At 43.3% G+C, this 21,745-nt stretch overlaps 1 protein-coding gene across 4 annotated transcripts in view; it reads left to right on the top strand.

The window, feature by feature from the left end:
* The window catches only part of CHST6 (carbohydrate sulfotransferase 6), a 233,258-nt gene extending 213,823 nt beyond the window's left edge, over positions 1 to 19,435 (top strand). For all 4 annotated transcript variants that reach the window (XM_069635454.1, XM_069635455.1, XM_069635456.1 and 1 more), the window contains one exon: positions 16,917 to 19,435. In XM_069635454.1, coding sequence (XP_069491555.1) covers positions 16,952 to 18,139 — 1,188 coding nt within the window. In that variant the 5' untranslated portion in view covers positions 16,917 to 16,951 and the 3' untranslated portion in view covers positions 18,140 to 19,435. The remainder of the gene's footprint in view (positions 1 to 16,916) is intronic.
* Positions 19,436 to 21,745: the final 2,310 nt, after the last annotated feature.

The following is a 21,745-nucleotide window of genomic DNA, read 5'->3' as shown; positions in this document are numbered from 1 at the left end:
AAAGGTCTGAATCATTTGATCACCCTGGGATTAATGGTTCTCAAACCACAAACATCAAGGTTATGAAAAATACAAAGGTCAGCAGTGTAGGCCCAAATTACGTAGTGTGTCTGGCAGAACCCAATGTATGATATATCATATGATTCATTTATAACATACGTGTACACAAGTGTTTCTAGACACTGGTGTCTTCTTAATTGAAGATAGACCGAAAGGAGGATTGAACCCTGGACTGACCAAATAAAGATAAGGGCCCAGTTTGAGACTGTACAATTTAAAGATATGCTCAGGGACTTGATGCATAAAGTACCTCTATTAATTTGTTTGGAAAACTACTGGCCACAGCAAAAAGATCTCCATCCTCGTCAGACTATCATCAGTGGCAGCTTAATATATGAGCTGCTGTGTCAAAACAAAATGTTGTATTACCTATGTAAACCAGACTTTCACTTAGCATGGTGCCTGTCATGATCTCTTCTTCCAAAAGGTCAGGGTTTTCCCAACTCCCTTGGAAGCAGATCCATAACCCAGGTTCCGAGTGCCAACCAGTCCCAATTGGGACCTTTTGGACCCAGTCCTGGCGCCAGTGGCACCAGGCTCATAAATATGCCCAGTCCCAGCGCTGGAAGCGCCGGGCTCATAATGCTTGGGTGGACTTACCTGCAGCAGACCATGCTGCTTACTTGCCTGCCAGTTGAGCCTCTGATCCTCTTCTGTTTGGAACTACTTTTCCTGTTGGGTGGGGCTGGAGCCACTCCCTAGATTCAGAACACTGGAACTCTTCTGGAAGGCAGGAACTCTTTTTTTTACCAGGAACTCTTTTCTTACTTAGGCGTGGCTGTGGAAGGAGACACCTAAGCACTACAGGAGGCTATTTAAACCACACCCGGTGGATGAATCTTGCTTTGCGTTATTCTGCACCCTCTGCAGCAGAACGCTCATCGTGTCTTCTGCATCCGGTCCTGGGCCTAAGGAAAAAGGCTTACCATCCTGAATCCAGTCTTCAGCAACACCTATAAAGACAAGAAAGAACAGGTTAGCATTCCGGCATCTGAAAGGCAAAGGCTTACCTACTCTTTGTGCGCTCCGGATATCTTCACACTGCATTCCGGCATCTGAAAGACAAAAGCTTACCAACTCTTTGCACGCTCCGGAGGCCGTCGGCGCTGCATCTCGCATCTGAAAGACAAAACAAGGTGCGTTTAAAGACATTGGGGAACTTTAATACTCACGTGCCATTACTCCTTTCCACATCTAACCCAGTGGGTATCCCGGCACCCTGCAGCCGCTCCGAACTTGTACCTGCAAAATAAAAAGACAGTTGGAGCGCTTCGTGAAGCTGGCAACAAGCGCTTACTTACGTGCTTCCAGGCGCTTCTATTCATCACACGGGCTCCATCTTCAACTCACTTCAGCCCGTCATCCGCCATCGCCGGAACCCTGCAAAACAAGAGACATCATTATTACAGACTTTAAAGACATTTGAGTTACTCGAAACTTACCGTTCGTGCAGTAAACGACGGACAGCAGTCCTCTGAAGTCAAGAGGCCTGCGCTACCTATCCAGTGAAGAAACTGGTTACAGCACCCTGCCCCGAGGCAGATGGAGAGCTCGGCATTCACTTACCTAAGGTGAGAGCGTTAACCTGTGGGGGTCTACAGGAAAGGAGAAGAGGAAAGAGATAGTGACACCCCAATAACCCCAGTTCATTAACCCCGTATTTTCTATCTGCAGACATCTTACTCTGCACGTCAGGCATACAGGGCACAGAGGTCCAGCCCAAAGAGCCAACCGGGTGCTGCACATCACCTTTGAAGATACGGTAGTCGCCCAGTCAAGACCGGCGCCTCTGCGAGAATCAGGTGAGCGTTACAGTGCCTCACAGCCCTGCAATAAACAATTTGACTAATCTCCCCAATGGAAGATTACTTTAGATTGTTGGACATGAAATTCGAGAAAAGTAGCAAAACGCCATTACCGTTGTAAATGGTCTTTACTTATCCCCAAATATTATAATCACAGTGTGGGTAACATTATCCCTTCATACATCTTACATGAGACTGGCTGTAAAGAAACACAGGTACAACAAACAGAGTGTGTATGGGAGATAGCTCCCAAGCCCACTCTACTGTTTGTTGTACCTGTGTTTCTTTACACCCAGATATATATATTTATTACAGGGCCTGCGGTAGCAGCCCTGTAGTTATGGTTAAGTTGCTCAGTCCACACGAAGAGGACTTTTTGGGTGGCTTATGACTTCGCCCCCCTGAACCAATCCTCACAAATCTTTGCAACAAACTTATATGGCCCCGTCAGATTGATCCTGCGCAGTTCCAAAATGTGTTTTTTTCCCATAGACGCAATGGAAAAAAGTGTTGTTCACGCCTACAGCCCAAACTGCTGGAAGGATTTTCACCAAATTTGCGCCAGGAGCTGCGACTTGGTCCTGAACGCGGTCTTTTGTAAATTTGGTGTAAATCCGTCCAGTAGTTGTTGTTTTTTAAACGACCAAAAAGTAGGCAACATAAATTTGTGATATCTGAGTTCGGTCTGCAGACTCACTTCCCTGTTCGGTCCGCGGACAGGCCTCTGATTGGTCTAGGGGGAAGGACGTGATGTCCGCTGACATCGGACGCACCCACTGATTGGTCAATAAAACTTGATTGGTCAATAAAAAATGTGAGGTGCGTCAGATTTTTGTAAATGCCTGCCATGTTGTATTCGCAACCAGCGCCCGATTTCCACGAACATCACAGTGAAAACATTGAAAAACACAACATTGCACTTGCAAACTAATGAAACTATGTCTGGAGAGGTGAGGGGTGATGAGGATGAGATCGGATATGGCCTTAGAAAGCCAGAAAACAGGCATTTTTCTTCCCTGATGTCTGGGACAGTTCGGTGATGTCTGCGAATATCTTAGATGTTCGGGGGCATCTATGCTTATTTGTTCATTAAAGGGTTGGTGAAAAGTAAGTTTTTGGATGGTTTATAACTTTGCCACCACTCAAAGAAACTGCATGAAATTTTTGAAATTCATTCTAGACATGATACTGAATGGTTTGGCAAAGTGTGGTGCTGTTTTGTGAAGAAGCAACTGTGCAAAATCTGAATGGATTTTGTCAAGTGGGGGCTAAGCTATATAACTATTGTATGTACGTACATTTTGACACTTTTGAAAAAATAAAAACAAGGGCGGATTTCTAGCAAAATTGTGTAAGAGCATTGGCAAGGACCTGAAAGCATGGTTTTGCAAATGTTTGTGTTTTATTTTTGTGTCATAATGTAGATGCAAAAAATAGTGATATACCTTTGGTGACTGAAGTATAGCCTGTGGACATGGGCAGTGGCCAGATTGTCTGGGTCGTGGCATAAGTTCATGACCCGGACAATCTGGCTACTGGCCATGACCACGAGGGACGACCAATATGGATAAAGTGGCCATGTACACCAGGGACCGGTTATGTGGTAAAGTTTTTAAAAATTGGGATAGGTTTGAAAGGGAAAAAAATGTGCTCATGGTAATATGGTCATAGGGTTCTCTCTTCGACTTCTGCATGCCGCCATGGAGGCCATCCTGGTAAAGGATTTTCCTTCCTACAGTGGGACGCTGCGTGCGTCCCAGTGTAGGAAGAAAATCCCTTTTTTTAATTTTTTTAGCACCCCGGGTTACAGCTTTGGCAACCCGGGGTGCTAATAGCCTTCATCTCCCATTCCATGGGTTGGAATGGGGGATAACATTACAGAGCCCTTGTTATCCTTGGGCTGGAGGGCCGTTATCCCCTGTTCCAGTCCCTGGAACGGGAAATGAACGCCACATTATTTGCATTAGCATAACAGAAAATGCTAATGGAAATGTTGGAAAATCTTATTGAGTCTAGGTCCTGAGAAATGTAAAGAAGATGGAGTCTATCATTTTTTCTTTGTGAAAGATGGTTCCTAAAGGAACCTTTTTTTTGTTTTTTTCTATATTTTGTTTGTTTTGCAGGAGAGGTTAGAAAGTAAGGTGGGGAAGGAAATGAGGGAAGAGGCACCAAGCACTATTATGGAGGGGCAGGTGGACAGGGGAAGATGTTGCATGTGTGTTACATGTAAGCTAGTGGGCAGTGATTCTCGTGTTCCTTGATTACAGCTTCAAAAGCACTTTGAAATTGAACCCCCCCACCCCTGCGGAGTGTGTGTTGCAGTATATACAGAGGACTATTGTCTTCAAAAAATATGGATCAACAGCCCCTTTTATTGCTTGCAAGGTAGCTGGTGGGATTTTGTGTCCCACAGAAGTAGGCTGTGTGGTTACAGTATTGGTTGAGGAAGATGACAGCCTACTACTTTCTGAGAAAGGAACAGCCTTTCTGAGAGCAATGCGGTGGTTGGATTGGGTGTGGCGGTGCATGGAGGTAGTCTGGTAGGAGCACTGTCCAGGTAGTCTGCAACTGCACTCAGTGCATTTCACTTTGGCAGCTTTCGCCCTTTGGTACATTCCCAACAGTGGTAAAGAACTGCCACACCCATGATTCTCTATGGGTGCTAGAGGAAGGCACTTCCTCTTCCTCATCGTATTGGCCCTCTTCATTGTCTTTGGAAGTACTGCGCTTTTTTTGTTGTGTAGGTCCTCCAGCTGGCGGTGGTGGATCTTGAGGAGGAGGGATGGCAAATACTGATGCCATTTTTAAGATAAATAGCAGTTTTGCTAATATTATTCCAAGTATGTGCTCTGTACTAGATTGTTAATGGATAATGAGTACAAATGGGTGTAGTAGCTGTGCAAGGGTACATTTTGAGCTTCAAAGTTCAGTAGAAAATGCCGTTCCATACTGTCCACGAAGCATGGACCCGATCGCGAAGTGCGGACGTATTCGCGGACACGTCGTCATGCCGCTCGTGCGCGAGAGGTCATGTGACGCTGTCCGGAAAGTTTGCGATGACGTTGGACGTTCGCGGACGTAGGCGGATGCAAAACCATTGGAGAAAGTTGCAAAATGTTTCTAGAAGTATTAAAATAATGCTAGAGGGTGGCATCAATGACATTTGTGATGTCATCTTTGATGTCCTGGGTCTTAGTCTTAGCGGTGCACGGCGGTGGCGCGAGTTATGGTTGCTTAGCTTACTATAACTGGTGAATTTCTGAGGTTTTACTTGTAACCATAATGTCCCTTTAACAAAGTTTTTTCATTGAATTTCATAGGTTTTTATTAGTGCAACTTAACCATAAAGTCCCTTCAACAATGTTTTTTTAGTAAATATATATATATATATATATATATATATATATATCATTAGTTCCACGTATACATGAAATCAACAGCCTATCCCCTCAAAAGTCTGAAGGCACCATCATTTTTAGAAACATGTTTTCAGCCTTAAAAATGTCTGTTGGGTTGATTAAGCTATGTATAAAATAGCACTGCACTGTAAGACGAAGACAATTATCTGGAGAAAAAGGTTTGCATTTGGGCTGATTTGCATTCCCACAATGCGTTACTCATGTGGCTCTGAACTGGAGATGTACTTCCAGTGATGGTCAGTGGGTGGAGCTGTGGCATATGTGACGCTCCCCCAAATGGCTCATTCTATATGGGGCTATGCACGCGCGCACGCGTGTGTGTTTATGTATATATACATATCTCCACGCATTTCATAAGAAGTTGAAGAGAACAGGTTTTCCCTGCCTCTAAGCAAAGAGAGGGTCCTACAAGATCCAAATGAGGCTCAATTGAACAGGGGTGGCACAGCACTGCCTGCTTCTGAGTAAGAAAGGGATTGTTATGAAGCTCAAAAGAACAGTCATGCCCAACAGTTTCTGAGTAAGAAAGTGATCCCCACAATCTATATGATGTACAAAAGAACAAGTGTGCCCAGTAGTGCCTGTTTCTGAGTAAGAAAGGAATGTACAAGAGCTGTACTGTGAAATAGGTGATCCTGTCAGTGCCTGCCTCTGCACGTCTATTTCTTCTATAACCCACCAAAACCACTACCATGCACCACTGGGGGCCCAGCTTCATATTCTAACAGATAGCCCCACCAGGGTTATGGAAGGGAATTCATATCAGACCTACCCTGTCTGCTGCCTTAAACATGGCACTTGCCAATTGCTGGCTGCACTACCACTGTTGGTTGCCTTTATTATTATTTATCTGTTTCTCCTTTGCTTCGCACTTTCCACTTCTCCCCTTCCATGCACTTTTCCCCCTCCCCCTCTCCCATGCACTTGCGTGTTCTCAATGTCACTGGGCCTAGTAAGATCGCTGTTTTGTTCTCCCCTGTTTCCCTCCCTTGCCTTGTCGCGCTCTGAAACACTTCTGTACGAGCGCGATAGAAATAAAATACCAATATTAATTTACAGAGGTTAATGTCACTGCGGTGGGCCCACTTACATTAGCTTCAGAGCCCACTTGTTAGACAATCCTGGCTAGATTTCCTTCCAAATGACATGCTAGAGTGGGGAACACCTGAACCTTCCACAGCTTAGACAGACAAAACAGTGTGGGTGAGTCAGAGGTGTTTTTATATCCAGTTTAGGAAGGTGTTAAAAAATGGCAAGAGCAGACAGCTTTTTTTTTTTAGGGGGCTTGTGACGCACCCGTCTCCCGGATCAGGATTTACCTCATAGAGGAAGGACTGTGACGAGAAAGATGGACGAGGAGGTTATTTGAATTTTCTATTACCAGTGCTAGTACCTATGCTCTTCTTGTTCATGTAGTTTGCTTTCTGCTAGCATTAACTCATTAATGACAAAGGATCTCCCCGTAGAGGGCCAGGCTACAGGGAAGGACAGGCTCACACTTGGATAAATAAACTCAGTATTACCCCGATAGGTTTTAGATTTCTGAGCAGGGATATGCATTTCAAAAGGACAATTCAAAACGACTGATCTCTAGGACACTGTAAATCAATATGGCAATAAAGAAAAACAGCTTCAAGTCTTGCATAAAGCATGATGCAAGATGCCCGCGTACTTCGACCTCGGATTATGCATGACGCACTTAAAATCTGGTCTGAACTTTGAGAAAGGTGCTTTATTCAATGACCCATATTTATACATGACCCAGCTTTTTTTCATGATCAGATGGTGTTAATATGGAATTTGTTTTTTCTGGTTGTACAAGGAATTTATATTTAAACAGCGACTTCTAGTGAGATCGTTGAAACTAAGTGCATTGAACTGTAGAATGTTGTACAGGCTCAGCTGTGTAAATTGTTTTTTTGGAACATAGTGCATAATACTGAGTCGTAGCCCGATTGTAGGTACCCCACATCTTTACAGCTAAGTAAACGGGTGCTCAGAGGATAAAAGGATTTCTCAGGATCATATGGTAAGGTGTGGAAGCTGGGAAACGAGCAGTGGTCACTGGGGAGTCTACAGCCAGCGCCTTGACCACGAGACTGCATGCCACTGTCTACTTTCATTGGTTTTGCAGACTTCCAAACAGTCATATCTTGTTGCTTGCCAACACTTTGGAGTAACCAAAAATGAATACTTTCACTAACAGGAGACCACTCCCTTAATCAGTCTTTAATAGTGTATTTCCTTACGGCTCTGCATGAGGTCACACTAGTATGTCACAACATGCACACTTGTGTTTTAGTAATGCCGTCTCTGTTTGTTTAGTGAAGTTTATAGGCGAGATGCCTGAGTGGAGGGGCAGCAACAACAAGCTAGTTTGGTGTTTATTTGAGTGGTGCTTTCTCGCTACCCTTTTGCTGTCGGTCATCGTGAGTCGGTCCACTGGGAGTACGCCAGGGAGTGAAAAAGCAGCTGAGGGAAGTGGGTGGACCATGGAAAGAGGAGGGCGTCACTCGGTGAGTGCCTGAGAGGACTGGGAAGAGATTTCAATTTTTGAAGGTTTTATGATTATTAGGGGCGTGCCAGGGAATACCGCGGGCATGGGCAGTTCATTGCTGCTGTAGGTATAGTTGCCATTATCGGGGTAATATCGGTGTAATCCCACGGGAATCGTAAGAGTGAAAAAAAGGGAATTTTACACCTACAGTGATCACAATTACTAGGCAGGAGGTAATGGGTCTTTGTCCCACTGGCCATGGTCAAGGCCGTGGCTAATGTGCCCAAAGAAACGTACTGGTGCAACATGTTCAGTGGCTGTAGCTGAAGCCCATGGCTAGTGGGCCTCAAACCTATAAGTGAAACATATACAGTGGCCTGGCCATGACTGAAGGCCTTGGCTAGTGGGCCCCAAAGAAACATATTGGTGCAACATGTACAGTGGGCAGAGCTAAAGACCATGGCCACTGGCCATGGTCGAAAACATGGGCTAGTGGGGCCCAAAGAAACTTAGTGGTGCAATGTGTAAAGTGGCCAAGGCTGAAGGCCATGGCTAGTGACCCCCACACAAAATATACTATAACAAACCCTTGAAATTCTGTGATGCCATCTTTGTGGTCATACGCAGCGCAACAGGGGGGCAAAGTTAAGGTGGATTTGCTTCAAATGTGATGCTGAATTTCAAGCATTTTGTTGCGTTAAGTCTGATCACCTAAACTCTTAACAAAGGTTGTTTCATTGGTCAGAGCGTAAATCATTACACATGGCCCTTACTTCCTAGAACTAATAAATCACTCAGTCAGCCAGGTGATAGTTCCCAATGCACTAAAGCAAGCGATAATAGCCCCACTTTCAAAGACCTGAGGTGGGTGCATGGACTAGTCAGCTCGCTGAAAAGGATGGCCAAAACCACTGATCCAAGCCTGCGAGCTCCCAAACCCTCAGGCATTTCTCTGCCTTTGCTCCCACGGCCCTGCCATACTGCAGCTCCCCATGCCCCCTCCTCCTTATTTCTGTACTCCAACACATTGATTGCCCTCCTCCATGGCCAACATGGCCCACCCTGTAACTATAGAGGTGGCCACCTTGAAGGAAGAAAACATGTGTTTCCGCTAGTGGTAGCAGTACGTCATCCAGCGACACTGCTTCCACCATTACCAAGTCGTTCATGTGGCTGAGAAGTATAATAGGGACGCTAAGAGATGCAAGGAATTTCTGGATATGGGCACAGTTCAATTTACCTTAACAACCCATCCGTTTGCAATTGAACTTGTAAAGGTGGGTTTCCTTATTGGAAAACTGACTGAAAGCAACTGGGCTTGGGCCACCTCATTAGTGACAGAAGCCAGTCCTATTTTGGATAATTACATGGAATTCCAGAAAGAGTACAAGTCTATGTTCTCCAGACCGTACCACATGCATTCGGCACAAGAAGAACTATTAGCTTTTCAGCAAGCTTCTATAGACTTTCTAACCTATATTACCCGGTTCAAGGCACTCACTAAACATCCAGAGTGGCCCGACTCCATCCACTTTACACTCTTTCGTTGAGCACTAACTGAGGAATTGACGGATGAGTTAGCCCGATTGGCATGGCCAAATCCTTTCAGGTACTTAAGAATGGCTTTGTCCTCCCCCCCCCCCCAGGCAAGGTGAGTGCCCCCATGCCCCAGCCCAGAGCCTGGCCTTTTTGTTTTTTTAAATGATATGCCCACAAAGCGCGTGGTGCACTCTCTGCACTTGGCCGCTTCCTGGGGCCTAGATCCCGCCTCCCGCCCGTCCTGATTTGCCCATTACACCCTCATAGGAAACAGGCCAGGACAGCCCCCTCCCCGGCAGCCCCTGCGGCTAAGGGCACCAAGGCGCAGGGCGGCTCCAACACTGGCAGCTCCAAGATGTGTCTGCAGGTGTCCGCAGGGGAAGTCAGTGAAGCCAGCAGTTGACAGACGCCAACAAAAACTGTAAGTGTGGCATGGGTGGGAAGAAGAGCAATTACTCTACTGCAGAAAACCCCTGCCACTCCATCTTACCTTAACGTAACATAGACTGCCATAGATTTACACCAGGCATACTTAGAAAGATTTGTGACCACCAGACAAACTATTCATGACAGGATTGTAGATGTTGCCTTGCATTACATACTAACATACTTGTCAAGGTCAACAAGTGCTGCACTTAGGTGAAACTTGAATGTTAGCATGCCCACACCTAGATAGAATTGTGACCACTAGCCTGCGTTGCATCTAGATAAGATTGTGAATGTTAGCATGCCCACACCTAGATAGAATTGTGACCACTAGCCTGCGTTGCATCTAGATAAGATTGTGAGTGTTAGCATGCCCACACCTAGATAGAATTGTGAACATTAGCCTGCATTGCATCCAGATCAGATTGTGAATGTTAGCATGCCCACACCGATTTAGAATTGTGAACATTAGCCTGCGTTGCATCTAGATAAGATTGTGAAGGTTAGCAAGTGGCACACTTAGACGGAACTGTGAATGTTAGCATGTTAAATGTCAGGTAACCCACTAACCAATATAAGCTCAAACTCTCTGCATACTTATCTCACTAAAAAAAAAACTCACACAAATATCTCTCGCACAACAAGCCGCACACCACTTCACAACACTGCAACAACACATAAGCCGCACCAACAGCACACGTGGACTGACACCGATCCAATACTGGCACCAAACCTCAGCACCCTGTGTATAGCGAGTTGAAGCTGCCAACAGAACACCACTCCTCTCACTATCCTACTCTCTCTTCACCTTACTAACCCACCCCACCTTGTCGTTTGCAGATCCGCCAGAGCGCCTGGGGACCAACTCTGTTGGTGTCGGTGAGCGGTACAAATACCTTTAACATTTAAAACCCGCCTTTCCTCTACTCCAGTTAAATCCATTCATTTGTAAAAAGGAATCCATGCAAATTGGGCAACGCAAGCCCCTTAAGAGGAAGAAGACCATTGGAGGAGTAGGCGATCTGGCCTCTGCATGTATTGTGGAGATAAAGGTCACTGCTTGAGAGATTGTCCAATATGCCCTCTTTCATGATTTCTGTGAAACGAGAAGACCCATGCTTGAGAGGGAGGACAAGCTTGGGATATCCTTCCCTTATCCTTTGAACAGAGTTACCAACCTTCCAAACCATCTAGAACCACCACCAAATGTGTGATACCCAAGGCCTTTTTACATTTAAAGGATTGAGAAACAGAGGTGCCTGCCTTGGTGGGCCCATCAAGTTTTAAACTAAACAATATATAGAGAATCAACACAAAACAGTCAATCATGATGGAGGCCGTGGATGCAACTTTAATAAAATACGGATCAGTCACCTGCAGAACCATTTGTCTGCATCTTCAGGTGGCACCGCGCCATGAAGAAATCTCCATTGATCGAATAACTGCCACTTCTTTCCCTTTGATTCTACGAATAACCTGGTTGTCCTGCCTCCACCCTTTCATAAACTGGATTGCTACGACAATGTTCCTAGGATCAGAATATTGTGTTCACATCCTTTGATCATCATAATGAAACTAAGACCTCTTAATGTTGGCCGCACACCAACATCAACAGGAGACATTTGACTCACTGCTCCCTTCCTGCAGTTCAAAAACAGTGAGTTCAAAACAAGCTAGAAGAGTTGAGTCAACTCACGACAATAAATTAAGTGCTAAGAGGAAAACCTCTACTTCTACGCCAAAAGTGAACTTGTTGAATAAAACCTGCAACAGGCATAACATATGTACCAGTTGATATAGATGAGGCATGTGCAGTTTTTACGGTAGTGACCACTCAAATAATCGCCTAAACTATAGCCCAAGTGCGTCATAAATCTAATGAACAACGATTACAATCTCGGGATGTAATATCCAATACTGTTGGTGCTAAATCTAGAAAAAAAATAAAAGGCTTCTTTCTTAAATTGGGAACAACGTCTACTAATAGAAAGAAATGTTTGTTGAATGATAGTTTTTAGCCTGCTTTCGGAATATCTGATAGAAGCTTCCTGGAGGCACTTCCAAGAGTCTAGATGGAATATGAATCACCAGAGGTACAGGACTCTATTATTATTGAAATCAGTGAAATAAAGTGCTTGGAAGAGGTTGGGATCGACTTGGTAGATGACCGAGCTTCAATTTATATAGAACACTTAACATTTAACTCAACTAATCTGCCTGATGCCGAGCTGCGGGTGGTCTTCATGAAACTTTAAAAGACATGGATGATCGGGTGAAGCTTACTGCCCTGTCTATATCGGCTTTGAATCTTGTTCCGAGCTCTTTCGTTAACTTATATGAGAACATAAGACATTCTTTGTACAAATGTTCTACAATCGAGTAAAATAAAGCTGGCCATTGCCACGTTAAAAGACCTGGTGGAGAAACAGAGCAGCAAGAGCATAATGTCACAAACAAAAACATCTGTGTCTTTCAAAGACCTAAATCAGAAAATGGAAGTGATAGCAAATACTATGGAAATCCATCAAAGCATCATTGTGCACAATCTCAAATCGATTTTGGCAGTAAGATCTGGGAGTAAAACGGGCCGATGAAAGTAATCAGACTCAAACTATTATATCATTCTCTGGTGATGCAATACAATTATTGCAGTCTAGAAGTTCCAGGGAAAAATAGGTTCAAAAATGTTTTCGACCAAAGTTGTAGGTGTTGATTTGCTGAATGAATCTATTGCAGATCTGGCTGCTGAACAAAGTCAAAATCCTTGCGACAACTGGCAAAGAAAAGGGAAAAAAAGAAAAAAAGAATAAACAGGAATAAAATTCAAAATGATCAAGAAAGTATTTGAGATTTTTGAATCTATCTCAAGAATTAAATACTGTTGAAGATCAAGCACCAAATGGCTCCTCTAAGAACAATAATGACCTTCAAATGATTAGATGGCTTTCTCCTCGGCCGGGTCAGTCCACAAAGAGATCAGAGAGAACTGAAACCCATGGGAGTTGAATTGTGATATATCTATACAAGTTACGGAGGCCCAAATCACAGCGACCAAAAATAAGAATAACATCGACAGAATGAAAAATGCGGAGCAACAGAGTGAACACGTGACAAATGATAAAAATTCTAAGAAGAAGCCCTGTTCTAATGTGCAAACTCAAGTTGATTTAAGACAGCTAGATCCACAATCTTGGCTAATTGGAAACATATCACTGGCCACACCGAAACTACCTCTGGAGCACTGGGCACTGATATTCCTCATGGGGGAAAAAATAAACACAAGACAGTTACTGTAACAAAAGCCTCACCACCTGTTCAAAGTGTCTTAAACCACTACCCATTAGAGGTAGATAGTCCAGCAGTTACATCGACTCAATTACAAGTCTGCCAAGCAACAAATCTGCATCTTCATGTTCCAGTAAAGAGTATGATGGTATGTGAAAGGGAAAATGGTAACTCATGGGAAGACCTTCAAGCAAATGAAGAATTCTCAGTCCTTCTTTGTGCGTCCTCATGTCTGGTTGAAACATTTGGCCGATCCGGGAGACCAGATTATATTAAATAGAAAATCGATTTTGAGGATAGTGAAGGATGTGCCGGACATATACTTACTATTGACACATGATATAGATTAAATTAATTTTCCGTATGAAACCTGAACTAATATAGTGGAAATTGGTCTTCAATCTCGCCTGGGGGTCAATGCTCTGTTGTCGGCGGGTTAAATGGGGGTTAAAATGTCAACTATTAAACCTAAAGAGAGAAGGAGTTTGGTAAAGGCCGGGTGTCATAATAAACAGAATGAGGCCAGTAACTTGACCCAAGGGGAGGAGTTGGTGGGGTTTCCTGTAATTGAGAATAGTGGTGGTACAAACCACAAGAGTAATGTTTGGTCTCTGTTACCGGGAATTCTGGCACAGGTCTTTCAAAGGCTTGAGGAAAGCAATTTGTTGCTTTAGTGAATGGTGATTAGTAGCAAAGGAGGACGCCTGTCGGGCGGTCTCATAATTGCTTTGAGAAATGCTAAAATAAAAAAAGTGGTAAAACTATCTAATTCTCAATATGGTATTCTTGCTGCCAATCTTTGCTAGGCCCAAAATGGGTACGCGCAAGATCAGCTGGATCGCGTACGCTGATGTTATCCTACTCTTAGACTATGCTCCGTGTGGAGTCCAACAATTGTTAAGGGCGATGAGTGGATATGCATCAGAAAAAACGCTGAAAAAACAACATTGTGAGGTTCTGCCATCCAACTAGAAAAGGGATCCATACTAAATGGTCCATTCACACACAATCAATCTCTCTGGTTTTGGAAACAATCTATCTTGGTTTTAGACTTTCCGCTCATCCTAATGTAATGATGGTGGAGATTACAATAAAGACCATGGTGGAACAGTTTCCTGCCCAGATGAAGAGCATCAATGGTGCTTACTTGACATTCTCAGTGATCCCAATGATACAATTCCATAAAGGCAAAGCCATTCCCACTCTGACTTATGTTATGGATGTTCAATCACAGGCTTGGAGTCTAGAGTGGGGGCGGTTGGAAGGAAGGCTCTCGAAGAAGGTAACAGGAATTCCTAAGTCTCTCCCTATTGCCTCGCTTCGCTATGAGCTGGGTTTGAATTAATTAAGAGCAATTATGGACTGGAGGCTGTTGCAGTAATATTGTTTTATTAAAATCCCTCAGATTAACTCTCTATTCACAGCTGTGAATCAAGAGGAAATAAGGCCGTCCAATGCCTCTATGAAGAAACTGCCTAAGATGGCAAACCATGTCCTCTCTATTATATCAAGGTCAGTGGAGGATTTAATAACTCATCGCATTAGAAGGTGATAATGGAGATGGATTAGTTAACATCGATAGATGTCAAGCGCTCATTGAGGTACCATGGTAGCTTTTCAATTCTCGACAAACCTACAGGGTTACTGCTTACTTAACAAGGTTCCCGATCGTAGAGGGAGAAATGTATTACTCAGATTTCGAAGAAACCTATTAGCAGGGAAAATGTTGTCTAGTCGGTCTCCGGCGAAGGCCCTTTGGGAGATATGTCCTATATGCCAAATTGAGATCTGGCAATCATTGCAACATATTATGATTGAGTGTCCGGGAACGAGAGAATTGATGAGGTCTTTGTTTAGATGGTTTGTTCACGATCAGGAGTGGTTACAGACTGAAGAATGTTGATAAAGGTTGTCCTCAGGGCACGAAACATTCTTATCAATTGAGCTTATACAAGTATTGAAAATACTAGAGCTGTATAGAGATGAAATGTCATAAGGAATTAGAAACCCCTGGGGACAGGTTAGAACTTGTGATTTTGTTTCCTTATGGACATTTGGTTTGTATAGTATGTTTTATTTAAGATGGTGAATTACTTTGTATTATGTGAAAAGTCAAATTAATGACTGTTAAATAAAAACAAATTAAAAAAAGCATTTTCCCATGTTTTAGCTTTCTCTTTGGAGTATTAAATTGCAGCATAAAAAGTTCATCCCAGAGAGGAGGTGTCTTGTTGAAAGAAAGCTTGCCTTGAAACTGCATCCTAGTTTCCATATCAGATTTTAAAGTCAAAATGTTCAGAATGCAGTCAATACCAATAGTTATTGACTGCACTCTGAGCATTCTGATTGGCTAAAAGGAGCTCAATGACGATCTTCATGTGCTAGTAAGATAAATCAAATAATAATTATTGCACAGTTCGCCAGTAAATGGAGGATTCATCTCGCTTCTTTTGATTACACCGTAAGTATGGAACTTTCTCACCTCTGTGGTTGATCTCGCTATCTCTTCCAAGTTCTACTGCCTCAGGGCAAATTCATTAGCTATTTGTTGATCTATTTTATAATATATCACATCACCTGCTATAATGTGTGCAAGCATTACATTTTATGGATATGGCAAAGCTTACAATTCTTGAATGGGGTTGTTGTTGCATACAGTAAGCTGTTTCTTTCGGTCGGTCTTTCTGAAGTCGCACTTTGCCCCAGTGGTATAGCTGGCCAGGACCATGTGCTAGAAGGCACCGAAGTGCCTTCTAGCACAGTCGGCTATCCTAGAATGCATGCTGCTTAACTCACTACCTACTCAACACAGGTGACACCATGAAACGATTTTCCAGAATGCACTGAGACTCATAGAACTGCATTTCCCAGAATACACATCACTACACTAAAGATTCTGGATACGACGCCATAACTCAGACTGCATTTTCCTTTATTCACAGCTGGAGCACCAAAGGCAATTCATATTCCAGAATGCATTCTAACTCGTTTACAAAGGTTCTCGCACAGTGTTGTCTCCACAAGGAGCGCTACCCCACATGACTACGTATGACTCCATCAGATAATGCACTTGCCTCATATATGAGGTCTGTGAACCATCATGGGTTGGTTGGGCCCCAGTGTCCCCCCAACTCAACACCCGGGCTCTTATTGGTTGAGATATGGGGGATTGGCTTGAGAGCAGGGCTCAGATGGCTGTATTTGTGGTTGTACCCAATTATTCAGGGTTGGGAGTAATCTAAACCACTGGTGCCTCAGGTTCTGTTATCATCTTATGCCCAGATACTCCTGCTTCCTAACTTAGTATGGAGGTCCAACAGGACTAGGTTTTCCAGAATCCAATGAGTACCGTGAGTACCATGGTACATCCAATGAGTGAGAAACGCGTATCACCGTCCAGGCCCACGCAGCAATCAATGTCTCACAATGCACTTTGCCAAATCCATTTCAGAAGCCCATATAAGACTACACATACCAGGAATCATTATCAGGGTTGGACTGGGACAAGAAAAAGTCCCGGGCACCAAAAGAAAGGGGGACACAATTATAAATTGCAATATATGACTTCACAGCAGACTATATAAGTAATACCGTGTCTACATTTTTGGGAAAATGGTACCATTCAAAGGATATTTAGCCAGTAACATAACAATATGTGTTTAGCTTCAGATGGAATTTGGTTTGTGGTGGCAAGTTTGTTTTTCCACTTGTTCTTTTATAGCTCATTGCCCGGCTCTTGTGACATAATAACTATACACAGGAAGGGTCTAATCCGTGTGAAATGCAATGTATTTATTTTGTTGTTTTGTAATTCACCACATGCAAACAAGGTGTTTCAGAGAACTGAAGGCGACATTTTAATGCTACTGTTTTTCTCTTTTTCAGTGTAATTGAAGAATCAATGCTTTCCATCAACCGCCATGGCAAGACTTCGGGGCACCAGCATTCTATTCGCAGCTCTCCTCATGATCCAGACAGCATTTGTAATTGTAATGTATTCACGGAATGGCACCTCTTCACGTCCGCCCGATGAGAGACCGGGCAAAGTTCACATCCTCATTGTTTCCTCCTGGAGATCTGGCTCCTCCTTTCTTGGACAACTTTTTAGCCAACATCCCGATGTCTTCTACTTGATGGAACCAGCCTGGCATGCCTGGGTTGCCATGCACCAGAGTAGTGCCAAGGTTTTGCACATGGCCGTTAGAGACTTAATCCGCTCAGTTTTCTTGTGTGACATGTCCGTCTTTGATGCTTACATGCATAAAAAGCGAAACGTCTCGGATCTGTTTCAGTGGGCAGTTAGCCGAGCCCTCTGTTCGGCACCTGCCTGCGATTCGTTCCAGCGGACTGAAATAAGCAACGAAATGACCTGTAAAACACTCTGCGGGAAATACCCTTTTGACCGAATCGAGCAAACTTGTAAGACCTACAGTCATATTGTTCTCAAGGAAGTCAGGTTCTTTGACCTCAAAGTGCTCTACCCCCTACTCAAGGATCCTTCCCTCAACCTCAAAATCATCCACTTAGTAAGGGATCCCAGGGCGGTAGTCAAGTCCCGTGAACAGGCTGTGAAAGCCTTGATGCGTGACAATGGGATCGTCCTGAACAAAAATGGCACGAGGGTGGATGACAGCAAATATGAAGTTATGCGGGAAATATGCAGAAGTCACATCCAGATATACGAAACCGCTACTCAAAAAACGCCTCCATTTTTAAAGGGGCGTTACATGATGATGCGCTATGAAGACCTAGTGCGTGATCCTGCTATTGAAATCTCTGCAATGTATGACTTTGCACAGCTCAAACCTACCAAGAAACTGGAGAGCTGGCTCTATAACATCACTCACGGGCAAGGGGCAGGGAAGAAAAGGGAAGCCTTCAAAATCACCTCAAGGGATGCCGTGAATGTTTCCCAGGCCTGGAGAAATGCTCTGCCGTTTGAAAAAATCAAGAAGGTGCAAGAGGTCTGCAAGGGTGCAATGGCCCTGCTCGGCTACTTAGACGTGGAGTCTGAGAAGGAACAAAAGGATTTGTCATATGAAGTAGTGCTGCCAAGAAGACAATATCAATTTAGTTGGTCCACGATCAAGGAAAGAAAAGTAAAATAAATGGTTAATTGGAGGTCTTAGATGTTGTATTTATGTACTGTGAAGCCTTCAGACTGTTTTTACAGCATTCACACAGGCTTGCTTGTGAACCTCCTAAGCAAGAGACTTCTGAACCCCCCCCCCCTCTCTTCTGCAAGAAGGAAAAGAGGTGGGCAAATGTATATTATCATATCAACTCGTGGAGGGCCCATATTTAAAAGTGCACTGAAATTTGAGTGGGCATTCCTGGTAGCTATCCAGTTGGGGACAAGTCAGACCTAACATGCTTCACTCTGTCAGAGTCTTGCCAAAGGCCTTTGTTAGTATCGCTCCTGGGGAAATGCTGGCTTTGGTACACAGTAGTACCTGTATAATGTTCTGCTACTTTTAGGGCTGAACCGACAAACCCAAGGTAAATCATGATAGATGCCATCTTTGTTACTGGCACTAAGAAAGCTCAGAACAGAAATAATGTTCCAGCAGTGATGGAATACTTGGAAGACACAAAAAAAGGTATAATCGTGATATACTGTTGAACCAAGTAACTACACATGCAACTTGAATCACTCATTAATATGCAATGTACTTGCCTTCATCATCACCATTGTAGTGAAAATGCATATACTAAATGACACACCGTATCTACATACATGCATGCAGTTACCGAGTTTATTCATGTTAATGTTAGTGGATTTCTATATTACTGGTGGCCATCTTTTTAGCTGTTATATGATCAGAAACATAAAATAAATAATGACTCTGTGTCAAGCCTACCATTGGAAAATGGAACGTTGGAAGCTTAAGGTGGTGGAACACGGACTGTGGAATGTGCGGTCAGAAGTGGCCCCACCTGACTGCAAGCGAGCAACTGCGCGCCCAAAGCTATCTGGACGTGTGTTGGCTATCAATGGAAGTATTATATTTATTATTTATGGAAGGCCAGAGTTTCCTTCCCATGAGCGAAACGTGATGCCATGGCTGTGTGCCAAAAGCCAGGTGAGCAGCATTGGGCTGAGGTTTATGGGAATAGAATGTCATGATTCCATGGCGCACTGAAAGTTGCAATTTCTGGTTGTACTGCTGATGTGAGAAGTGAGAGGAAAATGCACATTCATTTGTAAAATGAGCAAAACTGTCAAAGTTAGGTGACACTAAAATCAGGTTTGTTTGGGGTGTTTGAGGTATGATAATGGGGAGGTGTCGAACATGATGATAACTGCGCGGGAGTGGAGGTGCGGAAACACAACCAGCGCCCAGTGACCAAATTACAGGCTGTCCGTTTTCAGATCCTGCTACAAAAATAAAAACATAACACTGCTTGTGTTTTGTGGTGCTTTAATTTGCAGGTGTTACTGATGTCCTACTGAATAGTCGCAGCGTATCAAGCTGGTCCCCGAGGCATTTAAACATGTGACTAATCCGCGCAGCGGTTTTACCCGTTAAATCAAGGAATCCAACACTTGCATATAAAACTGAAACTGGTCTTAAATAGCGAAGGGTTCTGCTAACACTTGTTCATGTACATATGCTTGACCCCGTGTATTTTCGTCTGACTTGTTATTCTGATGGAAGTTGAGTCACTGCCAGTTGAGTCTTTATAGATGATCTGCCGGCCCTCCCGCGAGGATATCCGTGAGGCTTCAGTTCAGTGAGCAGGTCTTGCTGCTCAGGTATCCGATTCCTACTAATATGCATCCACGGTTTGAGGCAAATTAGGTATTTTAAGGATCGCTTCGGATCTGCTCTGTTTAGGTTTTAATCCTGCTAATTCTAAATATTTTCTTAATGATTCAAACCACAATTCAAGTTAAGCCCTTTAAGGCCCTCCCAACCCGGAGGAAAACTCAATCCTCAACAAACGGTCCTATTTTTTAAAACTGTTCAAACGGTTTAAAAGAAAACGTGACGAACAAGACTAGGAAAGTGCCACTAGAAGCCAGAGGAATATGCAATTAATGGGAAGTCACAAGGGAGCCAAGTAACAGTACGCCAGGGACCAGAGACGTATTTATGGGAGGGCAAAAGTGGCACTTGCCCAGGGCCCCCACCTTTGGTCCCACGGGGGGAGTGGTGGGTCCCACGTGGCTGCCTGATCTGAAGAAGTAAGATTCCATTGTTCACCAGTCTTAAATGGCACACGTCAGGATATTTTATGGGGTGCTGCTGAGGCTCTAAAACCATTGCCTTTCTGTTTTGAAAAGTAAATTCTGCCTTGATCAATGTTTGCTTTCTGTGTTCCCTGCGGTATATATAGTTTGTGTGTTCCTTACGGCACAACTCTGTAGCCTTCTTTCCTTCCTGTGGGAATTATGTTGATCATTTGCAATAGGCAACAGTGAAATGCATATTGATAAATTGAGTGCCACAATGGCTCAGAAGTTAGCTCAGTGTGTGAAGCACCCATTGCAGAGATATATGGTCATATGCAAAATTAGAATATCACATTCTAGCAAGGCTGGCTGAGCCTTTCCTATGTCTGATCTTTATAAACCTGCTTGCATATATGTACTTGGTTTTGCAGAACAACATCTGCTTTTATCTGCAAAGTACCTGCACCAAATAGGGGTTGCTATAAAAACTAACACATCATCCATATGGTGAAGTCTAGAAGTTGGTTTGCTCAGATGGGGTCTTATAAAACCTAGGCAATCGCCTCCCACAATGGCATAAACTGTTAGTCCAAGAGGTTAATAAGTATCCAAATTCAAGACTATGGAACAAAAGCGTTCATGCTTTGTATCCTGGATTTGCCAGCAGACGGTACAGAGGATCCTGTTCAAATCATCTAATATATCTTACATTACTGTGCTGTCTTCTGTGAAGTTTGCCTTCTTGCATGCTGCTGGTATCGTTTAGCCCATTACTTGACCTTTCTTCTTATGTAGGCCATTTGGGTGGAAGGGTTGGTAGACAGAAGAGAGTGGACCAGATGTTGCAGGCATCAGACAAGCATATTTTAAAGTCTGCTTGTTTGACACAAAAAACGGTTTGCTTTTTGGTAAATGTCAAATGTTTTTATTCACGTTTATAAATTAAAATGTCACAAGCCATTGTTTTGAAAGTATTTAAAGCTTTAAAATACAAAAGACAAACCCAGATTAAATGTGTTAAATCACATCGATTGGTATGCTGGTACTTCTATACTTCCCTTGATGATGGAGAGAATGAAGCTAGTATTGATACCATTTTGCATAACACCCTTCTATAATATTTTGTTTCAAAATTGTCATGTCGGGTAATGTGATTTGTGTACTTTCCAAGAATGAGATTGTTTTAGCTCATGGTAAGAACTGGAAAAGAAAGTGTTAAAATGCTGAAATTGCAGAGGTGGCACAAATGAACAAGCAAAAAAAAATAAGGTAACTACACCTTACTAAGGTTGGTGCTCCCAGTTATCTCCCAAGTAGGGCTGTTAATTTCAAGTGTGATTTTTTTCAAATATTTAATCTTTCTAAACAAATACTTTTACTCATTGAGTATGAAACAGAAATGTTTAATTCATATCTCTGATATTTCTATTTCACATAGCTTTTGTTGCTTGTAAACAATTGAGCAATCATCATACTATAGGCCTATGATGTACATTTGCCAATGCATTTCGGTAGAACCTTCGTCAGGGCTGTACAT

Source organism: Ambystoma mexicanum, chromosome 1q (assembly GCF_040938575.1).
Source record: "Ambystoma mexicanum isolate Mex_15411 chromosome 1q, UKY_AmexF1_1, whole genome shotgun sequence".
Taxonomy (NCBI): Eukaryota; Metazoa; Chordata; class Amphibia; order Caudata; family Ambystomatidae; genus Ambystoma; species Ambystoma mexicanum.
The sequence above is the reverse complement of the archived record's forward strand: the minus strand, read 5'-3'. Positions and strand labels throughout refer to the sequence as shown.